The sequence below is a fragment of the Dama dama genome, chromosome 31, assembly GCF_033118175.1.
Source record: "Dama dama isolate Ldn47 chromosome 31, ASM3311817v1, whole genome shotgun sequence".
In the NCBI taxonomy this organism is placed as follows: domain Eukaryota; kingdom Metazoa; phylum Chordata; class Mammalia; order Artiodactyla; family Cervidae; genus Dama; species Dama dama.
This window is the reverse complement of record NC_083711.1, coordinates 21,142,026-21,163,811: the sequence shown is the minus strand read 5'-3', so window position 1 is coordinate 21,163,811 and position 21,786 is coordinate 21,142,026. Positions and strand designations below refer to the sequence as shown.

Here is a 21,786-nt window from a genome sequence, read left to right as displayed (position 1 = left end):
AAAGCGTTCTTTTTCCTTTTATATAAAGACAATTAACCAAGAGTTGTACTGTTGTCCTGGAAGAAGCCTTATTTATCTTAAATACAGTAGTAAAGCAAAAATCTAAAAATGAATACGTGGGAAACCTATACAAATCAGAACACTTGTATATATTTTTCTATCACAGTGGTGATATGTTGATATGCTTCTAAAATTTCCTGAACTGAGACATCTAAAACTCAATAAAATAAGTATGTATTCAGATTGAACTAGAAGGTGGTCATGTTACAGAACTGGGTTTTTGACTCTTTAATCAATAGAAACTGGTAAGAGGCCAGATGAGAAATTCAGACAGGGCTTTATCCCGAGTTCTGCTATATACTAGCATATGAAAACGAGTGATAGGTTTCCTTGCTTGCTGTCTGAGGTGGGGTGATCTGGTCCTTTAAAAGGTTTGAGGGTAGGTGTGAATCACTGGGTCTCTGTGGAGAGGTAGCCTAGATGGTACGCTATGCAGGGGTCCGGTGTAGGACCCTGCTTTTGCTCCCTCAAAAGTAACAGTTGGATTTTGGCCTTTATGCATCTTGTTATTCCCAATTTGCTGCAACTGCACATGCTTGTAGTTATTTTTAGTCCCTTATAGTTTCTTTGTATTCTGTTGTTCCAGGAGATGTTTTCTCAGATGCAAGCATTTCAGTGAAAGGGTCCCAGGTCCCAAGACTCAGCTGAGCTCAGTCATATCCTCACAGATATAAGCACACATGTGACACATGTATGAATTTTTATATTACCTTTTCAGGAAAATGCATTTAGTTCTGCTTGTTAATTTTCCCATTAGCCCAGTATTATCAGCAATATAACATGGACATTTTTATTGGAAATTACTATTTATCGGATTTGCCCTAAAAAGAAAGAATTACGATTGCGCTATGAAAATCCAGAATAAACTCTCCACGATAATGAATTTTTTTCCGTATCATTAAGAATGAAAATGTCCAAAATATTTCACAGAGATATCCTATATAATTTACTGTATAAAATGAGGATTTTGTATTTCTCAAATTTAAAGTAATGCACATTTAAAGGATTCCTCTGTAACTTCGTGATGGAAGAAGAGGGAATTAAAACAAATACCTCCCCCAAATGAGTTACCCTGTAACTACTACGGTTTTATGGTTCTGTTTAGAAAAACTAAATACAACATAACTAAGATCATTCACGAGTTAACTAAAATTCTTTCATACTTTTTTCTTCATCATGTCTAATTTTAGATATAGGAAGGAAGATAATTTGTTTCTAAAGCCATTTGTTGGGGAAAAAGAGAATGAGAGGGAACAATTTTCTTCAAAAAGGTCCCAAAAGATGTTAGTTAACTTTATGCATTTTTCCCCAATACTTTTGAGTTAATAGTGCATGCTGCTTCCACAAATTATCTCACAAGCAATTAGGTGAAATACATCCTTTTGGTGTCTAAAAGTAAACATGGGAAGCTTCAGCTTTTACGAAGAGGATAATAACCTAGATTCTGAATTGGAAAACTTAAATAAATGTTTACCCTGTAATGATTTGGCTGTAATTGCCTACCACCATAAGTATCGTTTCAATACATTCTAATTATCATATGATTAAATAGTTAACAGTTTTAGAATCAACTGATGAAACTACTCATTTCAGCTGGGAAAAGAGAAGATTAGGGATTCATTTGATAAATAGTCATTGGCCTTATCTATACAAGTTTAACAACTTGAGAGATTAATTCAAAATTCTGTTAACAAAAGCCAAAGTTTATTTTATAGAAGATTTACATTTTTATGAGCTCTGCTGTATGGTGGGGAAAGTGCTATTTCCTGACTCTATCAGAAAGAATTGAGCATATGAAAGTATGTGCATAATCGTGTTTCAATTTAGATTATGTCTACTGGAGATGGCTCAGTGGGTAAACAATCCGCCTGCCAATGAAGGAGACACAGGAGATGTGGGTTCAGTTACTGGGTTGGGAAGGACCCCTGGAGAAGGAAATGGCAACCCACTCCATTATTCTTGCCTGGGAAATACCATAGACAGAGGAGCCTGGTGGGCTACAGTCCATGCGGTCTTAAACAGTCAGACGCAAACAGGCACACACATGTCTATCAAGTGGAATGCATTTTGGACTCATTTGCCAAACCAGTTTCAGTACTTAGGTATAATAATAATAATCCACAGATCACTGTGGTAAAGTTTACACTACGTATATGCTAAGTCGCTTCAGTAGTGTCCGCCTGTTTGCAACCCTATGGACTGTAGCCTGCCAGGCTTCTCTGTCCGTGGGATTCTCCAGGCAAGAATACTGGAGTGGGTTGCCATGCCCTCTTCCAGGGAATCTTCCTGACCCAGAGATTGAACCCTCGACTCCTGCATTGCAGGTGGATTCTTTAGCACTGAGCCATCTGGGAACCCCCAACGTTTACTCTATCATAGCTTAAAAACCATACTGGAAAACCCATTTGCTATGGATTTTCCTTACTCAGACTAGATTTAATCCTCAGTGTTGGATAAATAAGGATGAACATGTGTGCTAGCATTTGTGTTTACTTTCAATTTTGTAAGATTTTCAGTCTTCTGTTTACATTTTTTTCTAAATTGTTAAACTTGTTACATAATAGTAAATGCCAATATCAAAACAAACACTTGAAACATATTTTCAAACATTTCTTTTCTATGGCTCTCTGCAGCAATTGGTGAACCTGAGAGTATAGATTGGTATAATCCTCAAGGGGAGAAGATAATTTCAACACAGAGGGTATCAGTGCAAAAGGAAGGTATTAGATCAAGATTAACCATCTACAACGCAAATATAGAAGATGCAGGGATATATCGTTGCCAAGCAACAGATGCCAAAGGACAGACACAAGAAGCTACAGTCGTTTTGGAAATTTACCGTAAGTCATGTATTTATGTTTTATTGATTGAAATTATACATTCTTATAAAAAATTCAAATTCAAATGCACTTAACAATAGAAGCTAGTACTCATTGAGAACTAACTTTGTGCTGCTGCTGCTGCTAAGTCACTCCAGTCATGTCCAACTCTGTGCGACCCCATAGATGGCAGCCCATCAGGCTCCACCGTCCCTGGGGTTTTCCAGGCAAGAACACTGGAGTGGGTTGCCATTTCCTTCTCCAATGCATGAAAGTGAGAAGTGAAAGTGAAGTCGCTCAGTCGTGTCCGACTCTTAGCGACCCCATGGACTGTAGCCCACCAGGCTCCTCTGTCCATGGGATGTTCCAGGCAAGAGTACTGGAGTGAGGTGCCATTGCCTTCTCCTAACTTTTTGCTGGACAATGTAATAATAAGACTTTTACAGATATCAGCTTATTTACATTTTACCATAATACATCTCTAAAATAAGATAGATAATAGGCTAAAGTGGGTTATAAGTATATAGATGAAGCCAATTCTATTGGGTAAATAATATAGATGAAAATGTTTTAGTTTTCTGATGCCATTAAGAATCTGTTGGGTAATAGATAACAGTATATTTAGTGTTACAGAACTTATCGGAAATGCTATTTTTCACTTTAAAAGTCCATGACTAGAGAAAATTACCTGTGTGACAGCGGTGACCAGTCTAGAATGAGAATTGGGGAAGGATCAGTTGACAGACTTTTGAGAGAGAAAAAGTTGAAAACTCATATAAAGAAGAATTATTTCTAGCCAGATTCTTAGCTCCAGGTGTTTTCATTAAGGTTTTCTACACTTACAGTTCATTTTATGACTTGAAATTGATTAATTCCTCATTCCTACTTTTAGGAATCCTTAACCTGTTTAGGAAAACTGAAGCTCATTGATTCCCTGGTTTTGAAACCAGGTTCCATCACTTACTTCTGTGGTCCTGAGCAACTGGGTACCCTCTCTGTTTTCAATTTCCATTTATAAAATGGGTATAATAGTAGTACTTACATCATATGTAGAGTTGCTTTGAAGACTACATTAATTCATGCACAATGTGCCTAAAATATTACCTTGCAATTAATTTGTGGTAGTTAGCATTTATACCAGTGAAAAACTATAAAAGTTTTAGAATGCTTGTAAGTCATGTCTTCCTTACAGCTGTGTTGAAAGAAGGGTCAAAAGAGTGTTATAGCAATACTTCCTCTTAAGATGATGACAGTCTGTTGGAACATTGTCGTTGGAACGACAATCTGTTGTTGTCCTCATTTGTCCTGATTTGACCTTTTTTCCCTCCTCTTAGTTTCTAAACTCATCAAAGAAGGATGTTTTACTTCTTGATATGCCCATTTGCTGTACTAATTTCATTAATTACAAAAAACTAAATTGAAAACCTCATTTCATAGACTAGTATCTGGAAAGAAGTGTCATTTGAAATGATGCAAAGGAATATTCCTGGTGGTTTATTTGTAAAGGTAATTTTTTTTTTCTTAGCAAGAACAGTGAATTACTTTTGTGAAAATTTCTCATTAAACATAAATATCCACATCTGTGCATTCATTTGATACACTTATGGATGTCTACTATGCAGCAGACAATATTCTAACTCCTAAAGACTCATTAGTAACTAAAACCGAAAATGTCATTGACCACTTGTTGCTAACATTTTAGTAGGTAGAAATGGAAGACAAAAAGTAACATAAAACTAGTGTATAAATGCTAGATATATATGCTATAGAGTCCTATAGGGAAGAAATTAAGTAGTTTAGAAATAGAGGGTGATGACTCTTTTGCATGTGGAGACTGGGCAAAAATGTGATGAAATTTAAGAGAGTGCAAATGCCCCAGAGTGAGAACAAATCTGGAGTGTCAGGGAACTGCCTGGAGTAGAGATTAGGAGGAGAGAAGAAAAATCGGGACCAAAAACTGTGAGATAGACTCCAGTTCATATAGGACCTTGTATAGCACTGTAAAGACTTTGGATTTTATTCTCAGTGAGGCAGGGATTTATCAGGTAGGAGAATTAGATGGTCTGGTAAAGTTTTAAACGATCTAGATTTACCTAATTATTTTATTACAGCACCCATAAACAAGGGTTCTGAAATATGTTATTGAGGGGAATGAGCAATAATACTTCTTTGGTTTGTTTTAATCTCTTATACAGAAAAACTCACTTTCAGAGAAGTGGTATCTCCTCAAGAGTTCAAACAAGGGGAGAATGCAGAAGTGGTTTGCCGAGTCAGCAGCTCACCCGCACCTGTCGTCAGCTGGTTGTATCATAATGAGGAAGTCACCGCTATATCCGACAGTTAGTATTTTGGTAACTCCCTAAGTTATATGTTCTAACAATATTGCAATTTTCTTTAAGAAGACTGAATCTGCCTGAGTAAATATAGCAATTGGATTGACCCCAAGTATCAAACAACTGTTTAGGGAACATCAGAGCTCTAAACTAGGGGTTGGCAAACTGTGGCCCTAGGCTCAATTCAGCCCCTCTGCTGTTTTATTAAGGTGTTATGCAGATGCAGCCAAACCCAGTGGTTACATATGGTCTGTGGCTACCTTGGAACAAAGTTGAGCAACTGTGACACAGATGGTTTGGCCTGCAATGGTTACTTTCTGGAGATGACAGAAAAAGTTTCCTGACCCCTGCTCTAGTCAAGAAAAATTTACATTACAAACAGTTCAAGAATGTGAAAGTGATAGTCGCTCAGTTGTGTCCAACTCTTTGTGTGTGACCCATGGACTGTAGCCTGCTAGGCTTCTCCATCCATGGAATTCTCCAGGCAAGAATACTAGGTAGTGGGTTGCCATTCCCTGGGTGAGGATCTTCCTCGATTGAACAGGGATCTCCTACATTGCAGACAGATTCTTTACCATCTGAACCACCAGGAAAGGCCAAGTTCAAGGATACTGAATAAATAAAGGAATTTATCCTGATCTACTGAAATTCTACATTTTATAATTCAGACTTGATCCTACAGGCTTATTATATGTAAGCTGACAATATATCTAAATGGGCCCTATTAGTTTTTCTGGCACTGTTCTTTCAAAGATACCTACATATTTTAAATATTATAGTAAGATGCATGTGGATAATTGTAAGAAAAGTACATTCATTCCAATTGTCCTCATGATTTTGATTCAGACCGAGCTAAAACTCCAGAATAGTATGACATCTGAAATTGAATGCATAATTTGCTTACATTATGCTATTTTACCATTGTGAATTGGGAGTATTTTCAATTTAGAATATTTTTCATTGCACCTGCATTGCAGAGGTACAAAATAATTGAATCTTTTAAAATATTCAGTACTTACTATCTTGGATGATTTTGTTTTATGTTTCTAAGAAATGAAACTTCTACAGCATAAAGGAGAGAAACTAGATAGTTTCTGTTTTTGAATATGTACAGAGAATATTTCATGATCACTATAGTCAATTTTATTTTTTAATTTTAGAAATTTTTTCTAGATGTGGCATTTTCACTGCTTGTTAGTTACCGACTAAAACTGTTTTTTCTATTGTCATAAGTCAATGAGACATAGCTTCATTTTCAGATAACTGTTTTAGATTTTACTAATGAAACTGCATGAGTAAACTGTATATTTTCTGCATTTTTTCCCTCAATAATAAACAAAGCAATACTTTTATAGCAGTTAAATGACAATATCTAAACATTTTCAGATTACTTAATCTTAGGCTTCAAGTGTACATATTTTCATATGGTACATTTTAATTATAAAAGGTTTTGAAAATGAGGTTTTTTTTTTTTTTAATACACAAAAAAAGAAAAGCCTCAAAGCAAAGATTGATGGTCAAGTATACTACTGATGGAGGGCTGATGCTTCTATGTTATGCTTATACATTTTCCCAGTACTCCATGATGAAATAATGTGAGGCTGGAATTCCATCATGGCTCTACACTTTCCTTGGCTTTTGAACTGTGGTGTTGGAGAAGACTCTTGAGAGTCCGTTGGACTGCAAGGAGATACAACCAGTCGATCCTAAAGGAAACCAGTCCTGAATATTCATTGGAAGGACTGATGCTGAAGCTGAAATTCCAATACTTTGGTCACCTGATGCAAAGAACCAACTCATTAGAAAAGACCCTGATGCTGGGAAGGATTGAAGGAGGTAGTAGAAGGGAACAACAGAGGATGAGATGGTTGGATGGCATCATCTACGTGATGGACATGAGTTTGAATAGGCTCTTGGTGATGGACAGGGAGGCCTGGTGTGCTACAGTCCCTGGGGTCGCAGAGAGTTGGACAGGATTGAGGATGAACTGACTGAACTGAAAGCTTTGAATAGCTTTTCTAAGTGCTCTGTACCTAATTCATATTCTTTATCTTAAATAATGAATTATCATTCCCTTTTTTAAAATTTTTGAAATAGTTTTTTTTTTTAATTTTTTTTTTATTAGTTGGAGGCTAATTACTTCACAACATTTCAGTGGGTTTTGTCATACATTGATATTAATCAGCCATGGATTTACACGTATTCCCCATCCCGATCCCCGCTCCCACCTCCCTCTCCACCCGATTCCTCTGGGTCTTCCTAGTGCACCAGGCCCGAGTACTTGTCTCATGCATCCCACCTGGGCTGGTGATCTGTTTCACCATAGATAGTATACATGCTGTTCTTTCGAAACATCCCACCCTCGCCTTCTCCCACAGAGTTCAAAAATCTGTTCTGTATTTCTGTGTCTCTTTTTCTGTTTTGCATATAGGGTTATCGTTACCATCTTTCTAAATTTCATATATATGTGTTAGTATGCTGTAATGTTCTTTATCTTTCTGGCTTACTTCACTCTGTATAAGGGGCTCCAGTTTCATCCATCTCATTAGGACTGGTTCAAATGAATTCTTTTTAACGGCTGAGTAATATTCCATAGTTTATATGTACCACAGCTTCCTTATCCATTCATCTGCTGATGGGCATCTAGGTTGCTTCCATGTCCTGGCTATTATAAATAGTGCTGCGATGAACATTGGGGTGCACGTGTCTCTTTCAGATCTGGTTTCCTCAGTGTGTATGCCCAGAAGTGGGATTGCTGGGTCATATGGCAGTTCTATTTCCAGTTTTTTAAGAAATCTCCACACTGTTTTCCATAGCGGCTGTACTAGTTTGCATTCCCACCAACAGTGTAAGAGGGTTCCCTTTTCTCCACACCCTCTGCACCATTTATTGCTTGTAGACTTTTGGATAGCAGCCATCCTGACTGGCGTGTAATGGTACCTCATTGTGGTTTTGATTTGCATTTCTCTAATAATGAGTGATGTTGAGCATCTTTTCATGTGTTTGTTAGCCATCTGTATGTCTTCTTTGGAGAAATGTCTGTTTAGTTCTTTGGCCCATTTTTTGATTGGGTCATTTATTTTTCTGGAATTGAGCTTCAGGAGTTGCTTGTATATTTTTGAGATTAATCCTTTGTCTGTTTCTTCATTTGCTATTATTTTCTCCCAATCTGAGGGCTGTCTTTTCACCTTACTTATAGTTTCCTTTGTAGTGCAAAAGCTTTTAATTGGAGGGTAATAACTTTACATTATGTTGGTTTCTGCCTTACATACAGTGTGAATCAGCCACCATTGTTATTCAGTCATTAAGTCGTGTCTGATTCTTTTTAACATCATGGACTGCAACATGCCAGACTTCCCTGTTCTTCACTCTATCCCAGACTTTTGCAGAAACTCATGTCCATTGAGTCAGTAATGCCATGCAACCATCTCATCCTCTGTTGTCCCCTTCTCCTCCTGCCTTCAGTCTTTCCCAGCATCAGGGTCTTTTCCAATGAGTTGGCTGTCTGCATCAGGTGGTCAAAGTATTGGAGCTTCTGCTTTAGCGTCAGTCCTTCTAATGAATACTCAGGGTTGATTTCTTGTAGGATTGACTGGTTGGATCTCCTTGCTGTCCAGGGGACTCTTAAGAGTCTTCTCCAGCACCACACTTAGAAAGCATCAATTCTTTGGTGCCCAACCTTCTCTATGGTCCATGAGTATATACATGCATATATATATATATTCATGCATATACATATTATATGCATTTTGAACAATGTTTAGAATTTTAAATAAAACAGACATGTAAATATTTGTTAAGTGAATGAAGAAATACTTAACTTTGTATCAGATACTCAGTAAATAATGTCTACTTTTCTTGTTCCTTCTCATTGAGCTGTTATTTCTTAGGAGTGAGTTAAACATAGAAACTTAACACTGAGTTTCATGGAAAGCAATGTACAATTTTTTTTTTTAAGTTGTAAAATTGGTTTTTACTTTGGGATATAAAGGATGTAGGGGAATTGTGAAGATGGACAAACTTTTCTAATCTTTTAATATTTAAGAAACTTGCCACATACTTCATTACTGAACGATTTTTACATTTATAGTGAATTTATAAGAAGTAATATTCTTCAGATTTTTATATGTGTATGATTCTTTTATTAAAAGTAATGAAATAAATTTAGGTTTATAATCATAAATGGAACATATATGGGGATTTAGAATAATGCAGTGTGTCCAGATAACTTTCTGAAGCCTTAATATGGCACAGGAATAAAGTTTAAAGGCTCCATATGAAACAATGAAGGTTTGGAAATGTTGATCTATTAACCATGCTTTTGATAGCAGCTGTTTGACAAATATGCAGAAGTAATACTCCCACAGACTACTTGAAGTGAAGGTGTTCCATGTTGTTTATTAAAAGAAATCCATATGTTAGAGAATCCAAGCATTTAGGTAGTAAAGTGATAGTGTGACATTTTGTTAGAAAGTTGAATATCTTGACTTTTAGTGTCAACCCTGATGGAAGGGTATGCTATCAGAGTTGCCCATTCAATCTTAGCCATTCTGAAAGCTATCTCTGAAACTTCCTAAATGCTTTGAACATTTTCTAACGAAGTACCATTTTTGCATCAAAAGCTATGGATAAAATCATCTTGCTCAGAAAAAAAATATATGAAATCTACTCCAAGTATATTAATAAAAAGTCATTCAACAGTTATTTTGCACCTATTATGTTTCATCTATTGTGCTAAGTGATGGTGATTCATAGTTAAAAAGATGAACTAGTCTATTGCCCTTAATATGTTAATACTCTAGTAAAAGTATCAGTGGATAAATTGTGACAACATGATTATTGAGGTATATGATAAGGAAAGTACAGTGATAGAGGATGATCAGGAAAGAGCACTTGAATCAGTTAGGGCAGAGGAAAGGATCCAAAATGCCTGCTCACAGTGAAAAGCAACCTTTAAAGATGAAAAGGGATTAACCAGCTAAAGACTGGTGGGGACTTTTCAAATGGAGAGAATACCATATGCAGTGCCTCAGAGGTGAAAGCATGAGTGGCATGTTCCAGAACTGAATTAAGTTTCATTATAATTAAACTTTACAAATAAGCACAACTAGAATACTTATAATAACAGATAAGTACAACTAGGATTTGTAAATAAAGACTAATAGAAAAGGAATCTGCAAGAGAAGGTTGAGCCATTTCAACATGGCCTTCATATCTCTATTGAGGCTTTTAGAATTTATCCAAAGGTGACATCACTAGAGGGTTTAAGACAGTGACATGAGCTAATAATATGTATTGAGAAGGACATTAGTGCTTCAGTGAGGAAAATGAATTGGATGAGACTCAAGGCAAAGCTTCAGGCAATGAGAATTGTTTAAATCTGAATGAAATAATTGCTGAGGGAAAAGGAAACTTTAGACTAAGAAGTGATAAAGGGAGAAGTGATAGGATATGAGTTTAAGTGGATATGCAGATTGAGGGTACTGGAGAAATCAAAGAAGATTTAAAGAATTTGCCTTGGGCATCTAGCTCAATATAAAGACCTCTAAAGACAGAGATGGGAGTAATTTTAGGTGGAGATACCCACATTTTACACATACTGAAATTGAATTATTTACAGCTCTTCTAAGTGTATATATCTAGATGACTCAAACAATTCTGGAATCACAAGAATCCTCTGGTTTGAAGAAAAATTGTGAATCATCAAAATATTGATTGAAGGCATAAGAGTAGATGTGGCAAACCATTCAGTTAATATAGAATGAGAAGAAAAGGGGACTTGTAAAAAATAACCTGCTTAAAGAAACATAAAGCGGACACCTTATTGAGTATTATGATTTCCTTTGTTTCCTTTCTGTAATAATGAATGTTTGGATGACTGTAAATGAAATAAATAGATAGTCTTTAATAGTTAAATGCTCCCAATATCCAGTTACACATGAATGACTCAAGTAGTGCTTTCTTCAAACATCTTTTGTTCAGTTCAGTTCAGTCACTCAGTCGTGTCTGACTCTTTATGACCACATGGACTGCAGCATGCCAGGCTTCCCTGTCCATCACCAAATTCCAGAGCTTACTCAGACTCACGTCCATCGAGTCGGTGATATCATCCAACCATCTCATCCTCTGTCATCCCCTTCTCCTGCCTTCAATCTTTCCCAGCATCAGGGTCTTTTCTAATGAGTAGGCTCTTTGCATCAGGTAGTCAAAGTATTGGGGCTTTAGCTTCATCATCAGTCCTTCCAGTGAATAGTCAGGACTGATTTCCTTTAGGATTGACCGGTTTGATCTTATTGCATTCCAAGGGACTCTCAAAGAGTCTTCTCCAACTCTACAGTTCAAAAGCATCAATTCTATGGCACTCAGCTTTCTTTATGGTTCAACTCTCACATCCATACATGACTACTGGAGAAACCATAGCTTTGACTAGATGGACCTTTGCTGGCAAAGTAATGTCTCTGCTTGTTAATTTGCTGTCTAGGTTGGTCATAGCTTTTCTTCCAAGGAGCAAACGTCTTTTAATTTCATGGCTGCAGTCACCATCTGCAGTGATTTTGGAGCCCAAGGAAATAGTGTCTGTCACTGTTTCCATTGTTTCCCCATCTATTTGGTGTGAAGTGATGGAACTGGATACCATGATCTTAGTTTTTTGAATGTTGAGTTGTAAACCAGCTTTTTCACTCTCCTCTTTCACTTTCATCAAGAGGTTCTTTAGTTCCTCATTACTTTCTGCCATAAGGGTGGTGTCATTCTGCATATCTGAGGTTATTAATATTTCTCCCACAATCTTGATTCTAGCCTGTACTTCATCCAGCTCAGCATTTCGCTTGATATACTCTGCATGTAAGTTAAATAAGCACAGTGACAATATGCAGCCTTGTTGTACTCCTTTCCCAGTTTGGAACCAGTCCACTGTTCCATGTCTAGTTCTAACTGTTGCTTCTTGACCTGCATACAGATTTCTATGGAGCCAGGTGAGGTGGTCTGGTATTCCCATTTCTTGAAGAATTTTCCATAGATTATTTTGTCCACACACTCAAAGGCTTTAGCATAGTCAGTGAAGCAGAAGTAGATGTTTTTCTGAAATTCTCTTGCTTTTCCCATGATCAAAAAGATGCTGGCAATATGATCTCTGGTTCCTCTGCCATTTCTAAATCCAGCTTGAACATCTGGGAGTTCATGGTTCATGTACTGTTGAAGCCTGGCTTGGAGAATTTTGAGCATTACTTTACTAGTATGTGAGATGAGTACAATTGTGTAGTGGTTTGAGCATTCTTTGCCATTGCCTTTCTATGAGATTGGAATGAAAACTGATCTTTTCCAGTCCTGTGGCCACTGCTGAGTTTTCCAAATTTGCTGGCATATTGAATGCAGCACTTTCATAGCATCATCTTTTAGGATTTGAAATCGCTCACCTGGAATTCCTTCCCCTCCACTAGCTTTTTCATAGTGATGCTTCCTAAGGCCCACTTGACTTCACATTCCAGGATGTCTGGCTTGAGGTGAGTGAGCACATCATTGTGGTTGTCTGGGTCATTAACATCAACTTTGTATAGTTCTCATTCTAATTTCCAGCAACACACTTGAATAGAATATTTTTTTAAAATTTACTTTAAGATGTCATGAAGTTTTAGGGGTTCTGAGTTCCTCCAGTCGTTACTATAAGTCATATTTCCTGCCAATTGCCTTTCTTTCTCTCCAATCTCTTCTTTGGTGAGAAAATTTCCCAGGAGAAAGCATCTGTATAAACATTTTTGTATGTCATCTTAAGGTCAACTGAAAGATGAAATAGATATTTTGGAAACGTTTAAATCTTCTGCACTGAAAATTATGTATATGTAGCTTGATAATTGGTGTTTTCTGTTTGAGGCAGCTTCAGAATCTCCAAATTTTCATTTCTTATTACCTGTCTCTTAGACAATCAATAACCACATTCTTACCTGTTTTAATTTAGTCTAATAATTTCCTTATTTGTATTTAAGGCCCAAACTTCTACTATGACTTAAGGAATTGCTATGAAAAATGAACCCCAAACATGAATGGCTTCATATCACAGCAGTTTCTCACCCATGTGATGTCCAATGGGTTGTAGGATGAAAGGCAAGAATTGTACCCATTGCATTCATTCAATGATCCAGGTTGAGGGACGCTGGGAGACTACTTTCTCATGTGACCTCTTTGTTTGTCCTAACATTTCTATTAAGCCAGCAGATAGGGGAAGAGTAGTAAATACTGGAAGAGCCTCCAGAAGTGCTCTTTGACAGATATCCGTAGGTGGGTATATTAAATTAAAGATATTTCTACCTTACCAAAAGGTCCAAGGGGGTCAAGGATGTGTTTCTGTTATCCACCTATGTGCTCAAATAAAGTACTTAGCAAACATCATGTCTAATGTTATCTATGGATGAATGAATTAATGAAATTTAAGATATTGCCTTAATAACATGTTTCAAAATAGAACAGGATATAATAATGTTCTTTACTTGATAACAAGGGAAAAGTTCTTAAGACTGCAACAAAATTATGATGGATAAAAACTTAAGACCAGGCATTATGGAAAATACTGTCAGGCTGATGTTGCTTAGGCTAGTCAGATTATTTCAAGCAGTCACCTAATGCATGCCCTTTAACAGCTATTTTTGTATGTATGCATGTGCATACACTCACACATAAAATGGGATCTTGAAATAAAAGTAATGAAGTCTAATCTATTCCTTCCTAAAATGGATTATCTTGCATTTAGAAAAAATCTTTCAAATAAATCTGAGATATGATCATTTTATATGTCCTCTACATGACTTGAATATTGCTATATATTTAGCTACCTCCTCAGGATATGTGCCATTATTGGTTTAATTATTGTGTGAGGAAGGATATTCAATCAATTCTCTAACCCATTTCCATCCCCAAGTTGCTACATATTTGCAGTCAAAATATCTTCTTGTCTGTAATATCTAATCCCTCAGCTTTGTTCTTTTGTGTATCTTTTCTGCATTCAGAGTACCAAGGGGAAAATAATAGCTTAACCATTTTATGTGGAAATAAACTCTTGAATGTATTTTCACAAAAAGGTATAACAAGGCAGTTGTGGAGTGGAAAAATCGAAGTCATGAAATTACATTTTACTTTCAAATTGGAATTTGTTTGTTGATGAAAAGTTGGATAGTGTCAGACAAGTGCCATATTTTAATACTTAGCAATTTAGAACATGCTGGACTCTGCCTTCAATTACTGATATCATTTCCTCCTCTTTGCTTACTTTCCAGATCGGTTCGCTATGTTAGCCAACAATAATCTGCAGATTCTCAACATCAATAAAAGTGATGAAGGTATATACAGGTGTGAAGGAAGAGTGGAGGCTAGGGGAGAAATTGACTTCCGTGATATCATTGTTATTGTTAATGGTAAGCAAAGAATAATTTGTATGTATTTTGTTGCTGCATTTAGCAATATGTTTGTTAAAAGGGGAACCATGGAAACTCAGCACTTAAGACTAATAAACCTCTGCTATCCCTGGAGGAAGTCGCCTCACCTATAATATAGCGTCTGTTGCTGCACTAGATCCTCAAGGCCAAGCATGCCTGTTAAGTCGCTTCAGTTGTGTCTGACTGTTTGCAATCCCATGGACTGTAGCCCCCCAGTCATCTCTAACCATGAGATTCTCTAGACAAGAATACTGGAATAGATTGTGGGTTGCCATGCCCTCCTCTAAGGGATCTTCCCAACCCAGGGATTGAACCCTCGTCTCTTATGTCTCCTTCATTAGCAGGCAGGTTCTTTACCACTGGCGCCACTTGGAAAACCCCCCAAGGGCAAAATCTGTGACTTATTTAATATTGTTATCCTCTTTTACAAAGAGTCTATAAGGGAGTAGTTGCCTTTTGCTGGTTTTATAGTTGTTGAAAGAATGTCAAATGAAATATAGTGAAGTACAATACTAGATTTTGCTTCTAAATTACAGAGGTTACTTGCTTAAACTAATCTAATTAGCAATATTTATGGTTTTCCCTAATGTAATAATTAAATGCATTGTTACCCTTTGAAACCTTAATGGACATTAATAACTAAATTTTTGACATCAGGATGACATCGCTTTCTACAAATTTGGCTTCTTTTACAATACTGCCTGCTTGCATTAACATACTATTCTGTGAGGCCAGTAATATGTTAATGCTATCTTAATTATTTCCACTTTGATAATCTAATGGGTCACCAAGGTGCACACTGTATTTCTTTAACATCTATCAAATATACTCTACTTTTCCTATCATGCTTTCCATAAGAGTGCTGCCCTTTCCAATTTTTTTTTTTTTTGAGTGACCGCAAGTTTTTTCTCTGCTCTTAATCTTACAATTTCAACTTTTCTATCTAACCCACCTTCTAACACTTAAAATTATCAGTATTTCCCATTACTTTCAAGACAAAATCAGAAGCACTTTTCATGGCATAGGAAGCTGTTTATGATCATCAGCTACCTTCCCTAATCATTTGGTCTGGGTAACCTGTGCTTTAGCCATATGGAAATCCTATTAGTAACACAACACAAATATACTTTGATTTGTTCTTCTGAACAAATTCAGGTCTTTTAAACTGAGTTAGAAACAACCGTAATCACATAATCTATAACCAAAATGTAACTTGTTCCTTTTGGAATGGACAAAATATGAATTTAAAGAGTTAACCATGAGTTTTCTATCACTTGGGACTGGGAGACTGAAAAATTAATCAATGTCTCTTTCCCTATCCTATGCCCCTTCCACCATGAGCTATCTCTCCACTTTTTTTTTTTCAAGAGATTGGGAGACAACACCAGGAATAGATCAAATAGAGTTATTTGGTTTTTCATTTCCTGAAGTAAAGTAGTTTAACCACAGATTTAATGCTGAAAGATAAAAAGAATATTAAATCACTGATTTTCCCCCCCTTATTCTGTAAGTCTATAATTAATTGATATTTACGAGACCTAGGCTCCCTCCCTGAGTTGGAAAGATCTCCTGGAGAAGGGAATGGCTACCCACTCCAGTATTCTTGCCTGGAGAATCCCGTGGACAGAGGAGCCTGGCAGGCTGCAGTCCATGCAGTCACAAAGTGTCAAACACAGCTGAGTGACTGGCATTTTCACTTTCAATGTCATGGATAAAATAATGGAATAGACCAGGTAGAAACTAAGGAAGTACGTAGAAACTGCACATGCTCTATGGTGAGGCCAAAATGCCATGCCTTTCAAGAGAAGATTTTCAGAGCCTTTTTTGTGTGTGTGTGTGTGTGTAAAATCTGTTATTTATTGAGACTATGATAGTCAGTGGAAGTTTTGACCTTCAACCCAAGAGGAAGATTTTAGTGAAGATGAAGAATAATATGTTTAAATATGAAGATGTGTACTATGTTTGTATCTATATATATTAATACATATCTATATTTTTTATTTTTATTTATGAGCATTTCTAATACGTTTCTCTCTTTATTATATACAATCAGCAAAGGTAACTTAAGTGGCTATTTAGTTTCTTAATTAGTTGACTTAACTATCTACCATACTTTGTTTCTGAAAGAATTTAAGGTAGGAAATTTTGTGATTTTTGTCGTGGGCAAGACTTTGTTCTCAGTATATTCTTATGAAAATGGGGGTTATAGCATTAGTTAATACATGTAAAGTTTTTTTGAAAGGACTAAGTTTATAGGAAGCACTATATAAAGATGGACTATGATTGTATGTTATATATGTGTGTGTGCTTATGCTTAGTCGTGCCTGACTCTTTGTGACACCATGGACTGTATCCCGCCTGACCCCTCTGTCCATGGGGTTATCCCAGCAAAAATACTGGAGTGGGTTGCCCTTTCCTCTTCCAGGGGATCTTCCAGACCCAAGAATTGAACCTACATCTCCTGCGGCTTCTGTGTTGGCAGGTGAATTTTTTTTTTTACCAATGAGCCACCCGGGAAGCCCATGTTATATATATATATGTTTATATAAAATTCTAGAGTAGGAAATGGAAACCCAAAGCAGTATTCTTACCTGGAAAATTCTGTGGACAGAGGAGCCTGGCAGGCTACGTACAGTCCATGGGGCTTCAAAGAGTTGGACATGACTGAGAAGCTGAGCACATGTGTAATAGTATGCATATATTTTTATACTAAAACACTATTTTGAGACTTATGATAAAAAGGAAATGTCATCTGGAAGATGTAGCATATTAAGCTTTTATTATCCATTCTGCTATTGTAATTTCTTTTAATACATTTACGAATGTTCTATTTCCACGTTAGATTATCTGGGTAGTTTGAATGTGATGATATTTATTTTAAAGGAAGGATTATTTGGGTATAAGCAGGTCAATTAACAGAGTTTGAATCATCCAGTCCATCGTGATCTACATTCAAACTGGAATGTTTATTTCTTTATCTATACTTATTATTTCTGGGCTCATAAAGAGATAAATACTGGGCACAAAAGAATACACGTGTTCTTTTGTGCAGTTCACATCAATCATGCATGTAATGTCCTATTGTGACTGCATCACACTGACCTTCTCCAAATTAATCACCCTCCTTCCACACCCTACTTTTCTTCTCACATACTAATCTGACCTTTGCTTGAATATCACTTTATCTCCAGGTCTTCTTGTTAGTCATTCTTCCCTGTTATGGTCACAAGCTCCCATATCTTAGAATTCTCGGAACTACTGTTCTCCAAAATAACTCTTCACAAAACCAACCATTGATTTATTTACTTTCTGGATGACTCAGCTGGACCCTGTCAAGGGAATGCGTTGACTAATGCCACCAGATGACTGCGCTTTTCTCTCACATTTTGCCTTTATATACAGTCAGAAAAATCATTCTTCTCCAGTCTTAGTGACTCCTGCTTACCAGCTGCTTTTAAAGTTTGAGCCCTCTCTAAAACTATCCTTTATTATTTATATCTTATAAAATCCCTTATCCCTTGAAGTTGTTTCAATGAAAACCATGAAGTTGCATAAATTAGTAATAAAGACACTAACTTTATCCACATTATCTTATTTTGTTCAATTATAGCATTTGATGAATTATGTACTTTTTTCTCTCCAATTTATAATGCATGCCCCTCTCTTATTTGCTACTAATTTTTATCCTTGGTAAAATTATTTTATCCTTGATAAAATTCATTGTGGACCTCTTTCAACTCTTTTCACCTCAAAGTATATTGAAATTCCAACCAAATACTCCAGTCAACAGTTTGTTCACATTCACTGATTTCTTGCCAAGTCCTGGTTCTGGAAGAAGGTCTTCTCTTTGTTCCAATGTTGACTCTTTGCAGATTTTCCTTTGCATTTTTTTTCTTTTCCAACACATTAAAAATTAATGTGAGATATTAAAATTAAAAGATATAAAAATTAAAAGATATCCTTGCTGGCTTATAAGGCCAAAAATGCCAAATATTAAGGATCTTTTTTTTTCTTAACTCCCTCTATGAATTTCTTACTATATTTCTCGATGCTTATGTATAGTTTTTCACAAGTATTTATCTCGCCTCCCTTTAAGAGTTTATACACCACTGCTCATTGCCATGTGAAGTGCGGTGCTTCCAGTAGAAGATTTAAGCAACTAAACCCAACTGATGATGTGACTTTCTCTGGCTATGGGAATATAAGAAAATGTAATATACACTGTACTGAAATCAAGCTTCAAGAAGAATTGCATGTTACTTCTTTTGGGCTTTCCTCCTGCCATGAAGCTAAGTGAAAGTGAAAGTTGTTCAGTCCTGTCTGACCTTTTGCAACCCCATGGATCATACAGTCCATGGAATTCTCCAGGCCAGAATACTGGAGCAGATAGTTTTTCCCACCTCCAGGGGATCTTCCCAACCCAGGGATTGAACGCAGTTCTCCCTCATTGCAGGTAGATTCTTTACCCGCTGATCCACAAGGGAAGCCATGAAGCTCCCATGACTATAATAGGGACTTCTTCACCCACGGCATCATGAAGATGTGTGAAGCTGAGTCACAGCTGATCTGCAGGTGCAAACATATACCCTAGATAAGAAATAAAGCGTATTGTTAAGCCCTGAGATCTTAGAGTCTTTTGTTATCACAAAAAAGCAGACACATGCAAACAGTGGCTTTTTCCTACTTAAGCAATTTAAATACTGTCTGACCTAGGAGTACGTCTGAAATTAATTCCCTCTGTACACCTCAGGCACCTTATAATCCCCAATGGTGGTCATCTCCAATAGATTTTTAAGTTAACACATCAACATATTGGTTAACTGAATATTTTTGACTATAGTTTCAGTGTTATTTGGTATTGTCTTTATATATTTATTCAACATTTAAAGGAGATGTGCTGGCTATATTTTTCATACTTGTTATGCTTAGAATACTAACAGATCTAATAAAGCAGGATTTTCCTCAAGGTACTTATAATTTTATCTCAAAAATTTAAAATAATAAACTTTTGTAAGGTTCCTTATTGTTTATGGAGCTGCTGAATTCAAAAGCATATAATAAGTACATTTAAAAAAATTTATTGATTTTTTAATTGAAGGATAATTGGTTTACAGAATTTTGTTGTTTTCTGTCAAACCTCAACATGAATCAGCTTTTTCTGTCAAACCTCAGCCATAATTATACATATAAACCTTCCCTTTGGAAGCACCCTCCCATCTCCCTCCCCATCCCACCCCTCTAGGTGGATACAGAGCCCCTGTTTGAGTTTCCTGATACACACAGCAAATTCCTGTGGGTTATCTATTTCACATGTGGTAATGTAAGTTTCTGTGTTATTCTCTCCATACATCTCACCCTCTCCTCCCCTCTCCCCATGTCCATAAGTCTATTCTCTATGTCTGTTTCTCCACTGCTGCCCTGCAAATAAATTCTTCAGTACCATTTTCCTAGATTCTGTATATATGCATTAGTATATAATATTTATCTTTTCTCTTTCTGACTTACTCCACTCTGTATAATAGGCTCTAGGTTCATCCACCTCTTTAGAACTGACTCAAATGCATTCCTTTCTATGACTAATATACCATTGTGCATATGTATGACAACTTTTTTATCCATTCATCTGTTGATGGACATCTAGGTTGCTTCCATGTTCTAGCTATTGTAAATAATACTGCAATGAACAATGGGATATATGTGTCTTTTTCAATTTTGGTTACTTCAGGGTATATGCCTAGGAGTGGGATTGCTGGGCCATCTGGTGGTTTATTCCTAGTTGTTTTTTTTTTTTTTTTTTAATTAGTTGGAGGCCAATCACTTCACAACATTTCAGTGGGTTTTGTCATACATTGATATGAATCAGCCATGGATTTACACGTATTCCCCATCCCGATTCCCGCTCCCACCTCCCTCTCCACCCGATTCCTCTGGGTTTTCCCAGTGCACCAGGTCCGAGCACTTGTCTCATGCATCCCACCTGGGCTGGTGATCTGTTTCACCATAGATAGTATACATGCTGTTCTTTTGAAATATCCCACCCTCACATTCTCCCACAGAGTTCAAAAGTCTGTTCTGTATTTCTGTGTCTCTTTTTCTGTTTTGCATATAGGGTTATCGTTACCATCTTTCTAAATTCCATATATATGTGTTAGTATGCTGTAATGTTCTTTATCTTTCTGGTTTACTTCACTCTGTATAAGGGGCTCCAGCTTCATCCATCTCATAAAAACCATATGATTATCTCAATAGACGCAGAGAAAGCCTTTGACAAAATTCAACACTCATTTATGATTATTCCTAGTTTTTTAAGGAATATCTATACCATCTTCCATAGTGGCTGGATCAATTTACATTTCCACCAAAAGTACAAGAGCATTCCCTTTTCTCCACACCCTCTCCAGCATTTATTGTTCGTAGACTTTTTGATGATAGCCATTCTGACAGGTATGAGGTGATAATCTCATTGTAGTTTTGATTTGCATTTCTCTAATAATGAGTGATATTGATCTTCTTTTCTTGTTCTTGTTAGCCATCTGTATGTCTTTTTTGGAGAAATGTCTGTTTAGGTCTTTTCCCTATTTTTTGATTGGGTTGTTTGTTTTCTTGGTATTGAGTTGTATGAGCTGCTTGTATATTTTGGAAATTAATTCTTTGGCAGCTGTTTCATTTACTGTTATTTTCTCCCATTCTGAGGGTTGTCCTTTCACCTTGCTTATAGTTTCCTTTTTGTTGCAATGGTGAGTGGAATTGATTCCTTAATTTCTCTTTCTGATTTTTGATTTTTAGCATATAGAAGTGCAGTGATTTCTGTGTATTGATTTTGTATCCTGTGACTTTGCTAAATTCACTGATTAGCCCTAGTAATTTTCTGATAGTACCTTTAGGGTTTTCTATATACAATATCATGTCATCTGCAAACAGTGAGAGCTTTAATTATTCTTTTCTGATTTGGATTCCTTTTATTTCTTTTTCTCCTCTGATTGCTATAGCTATGACTTCCAAAACTGTGTTGAATAATAGTGATGAAAGTGGATACCCTTGTCTTGTTCCTGATCTTAGAGGGAGTGCTTTCAGTTTCTCAACATTGAGAATAATGTTGGTTGTAGGCTTATCATATGTGGGAGAAGGCAATGGCAATCCACTCCAGTA

The 21,786-nt window shown here is 36.5% G+C and overlaps 1 protein-coding gene across 2 annotated transcripts in view; it reads left to right on the top strand.

Moving 5' to 3' along the window:
• The window catches only part of NCAM2 (neural cell adhesion molecule 2), a 550,011-nt gene that overhangs the window by 332,135 nt on the left and 196,090 nt on the right, over positions 1 to 21,786 (top strand). For both annotated transcript variants that reach the window (XM_061134054.1, XM_061134055.1), the window contains exons 3-5: positions 2,694 to 2,900; positions 5,075 to 5,218; positions 14,479 to 14,616. In XM_061134054.1, coding sequence (XP_060990037.1) covers positions 2,694 to 2,900; positions 5,075 to 5,218; positions 14,479 to 14,616 — 489 coding nt within the window. The remainder of the gene's footprint in view (positions 1 to 2,693; positions 2,901 to 5,074; positions 5,219 to 14,478; positions 14,617 to 21,786) is intronic.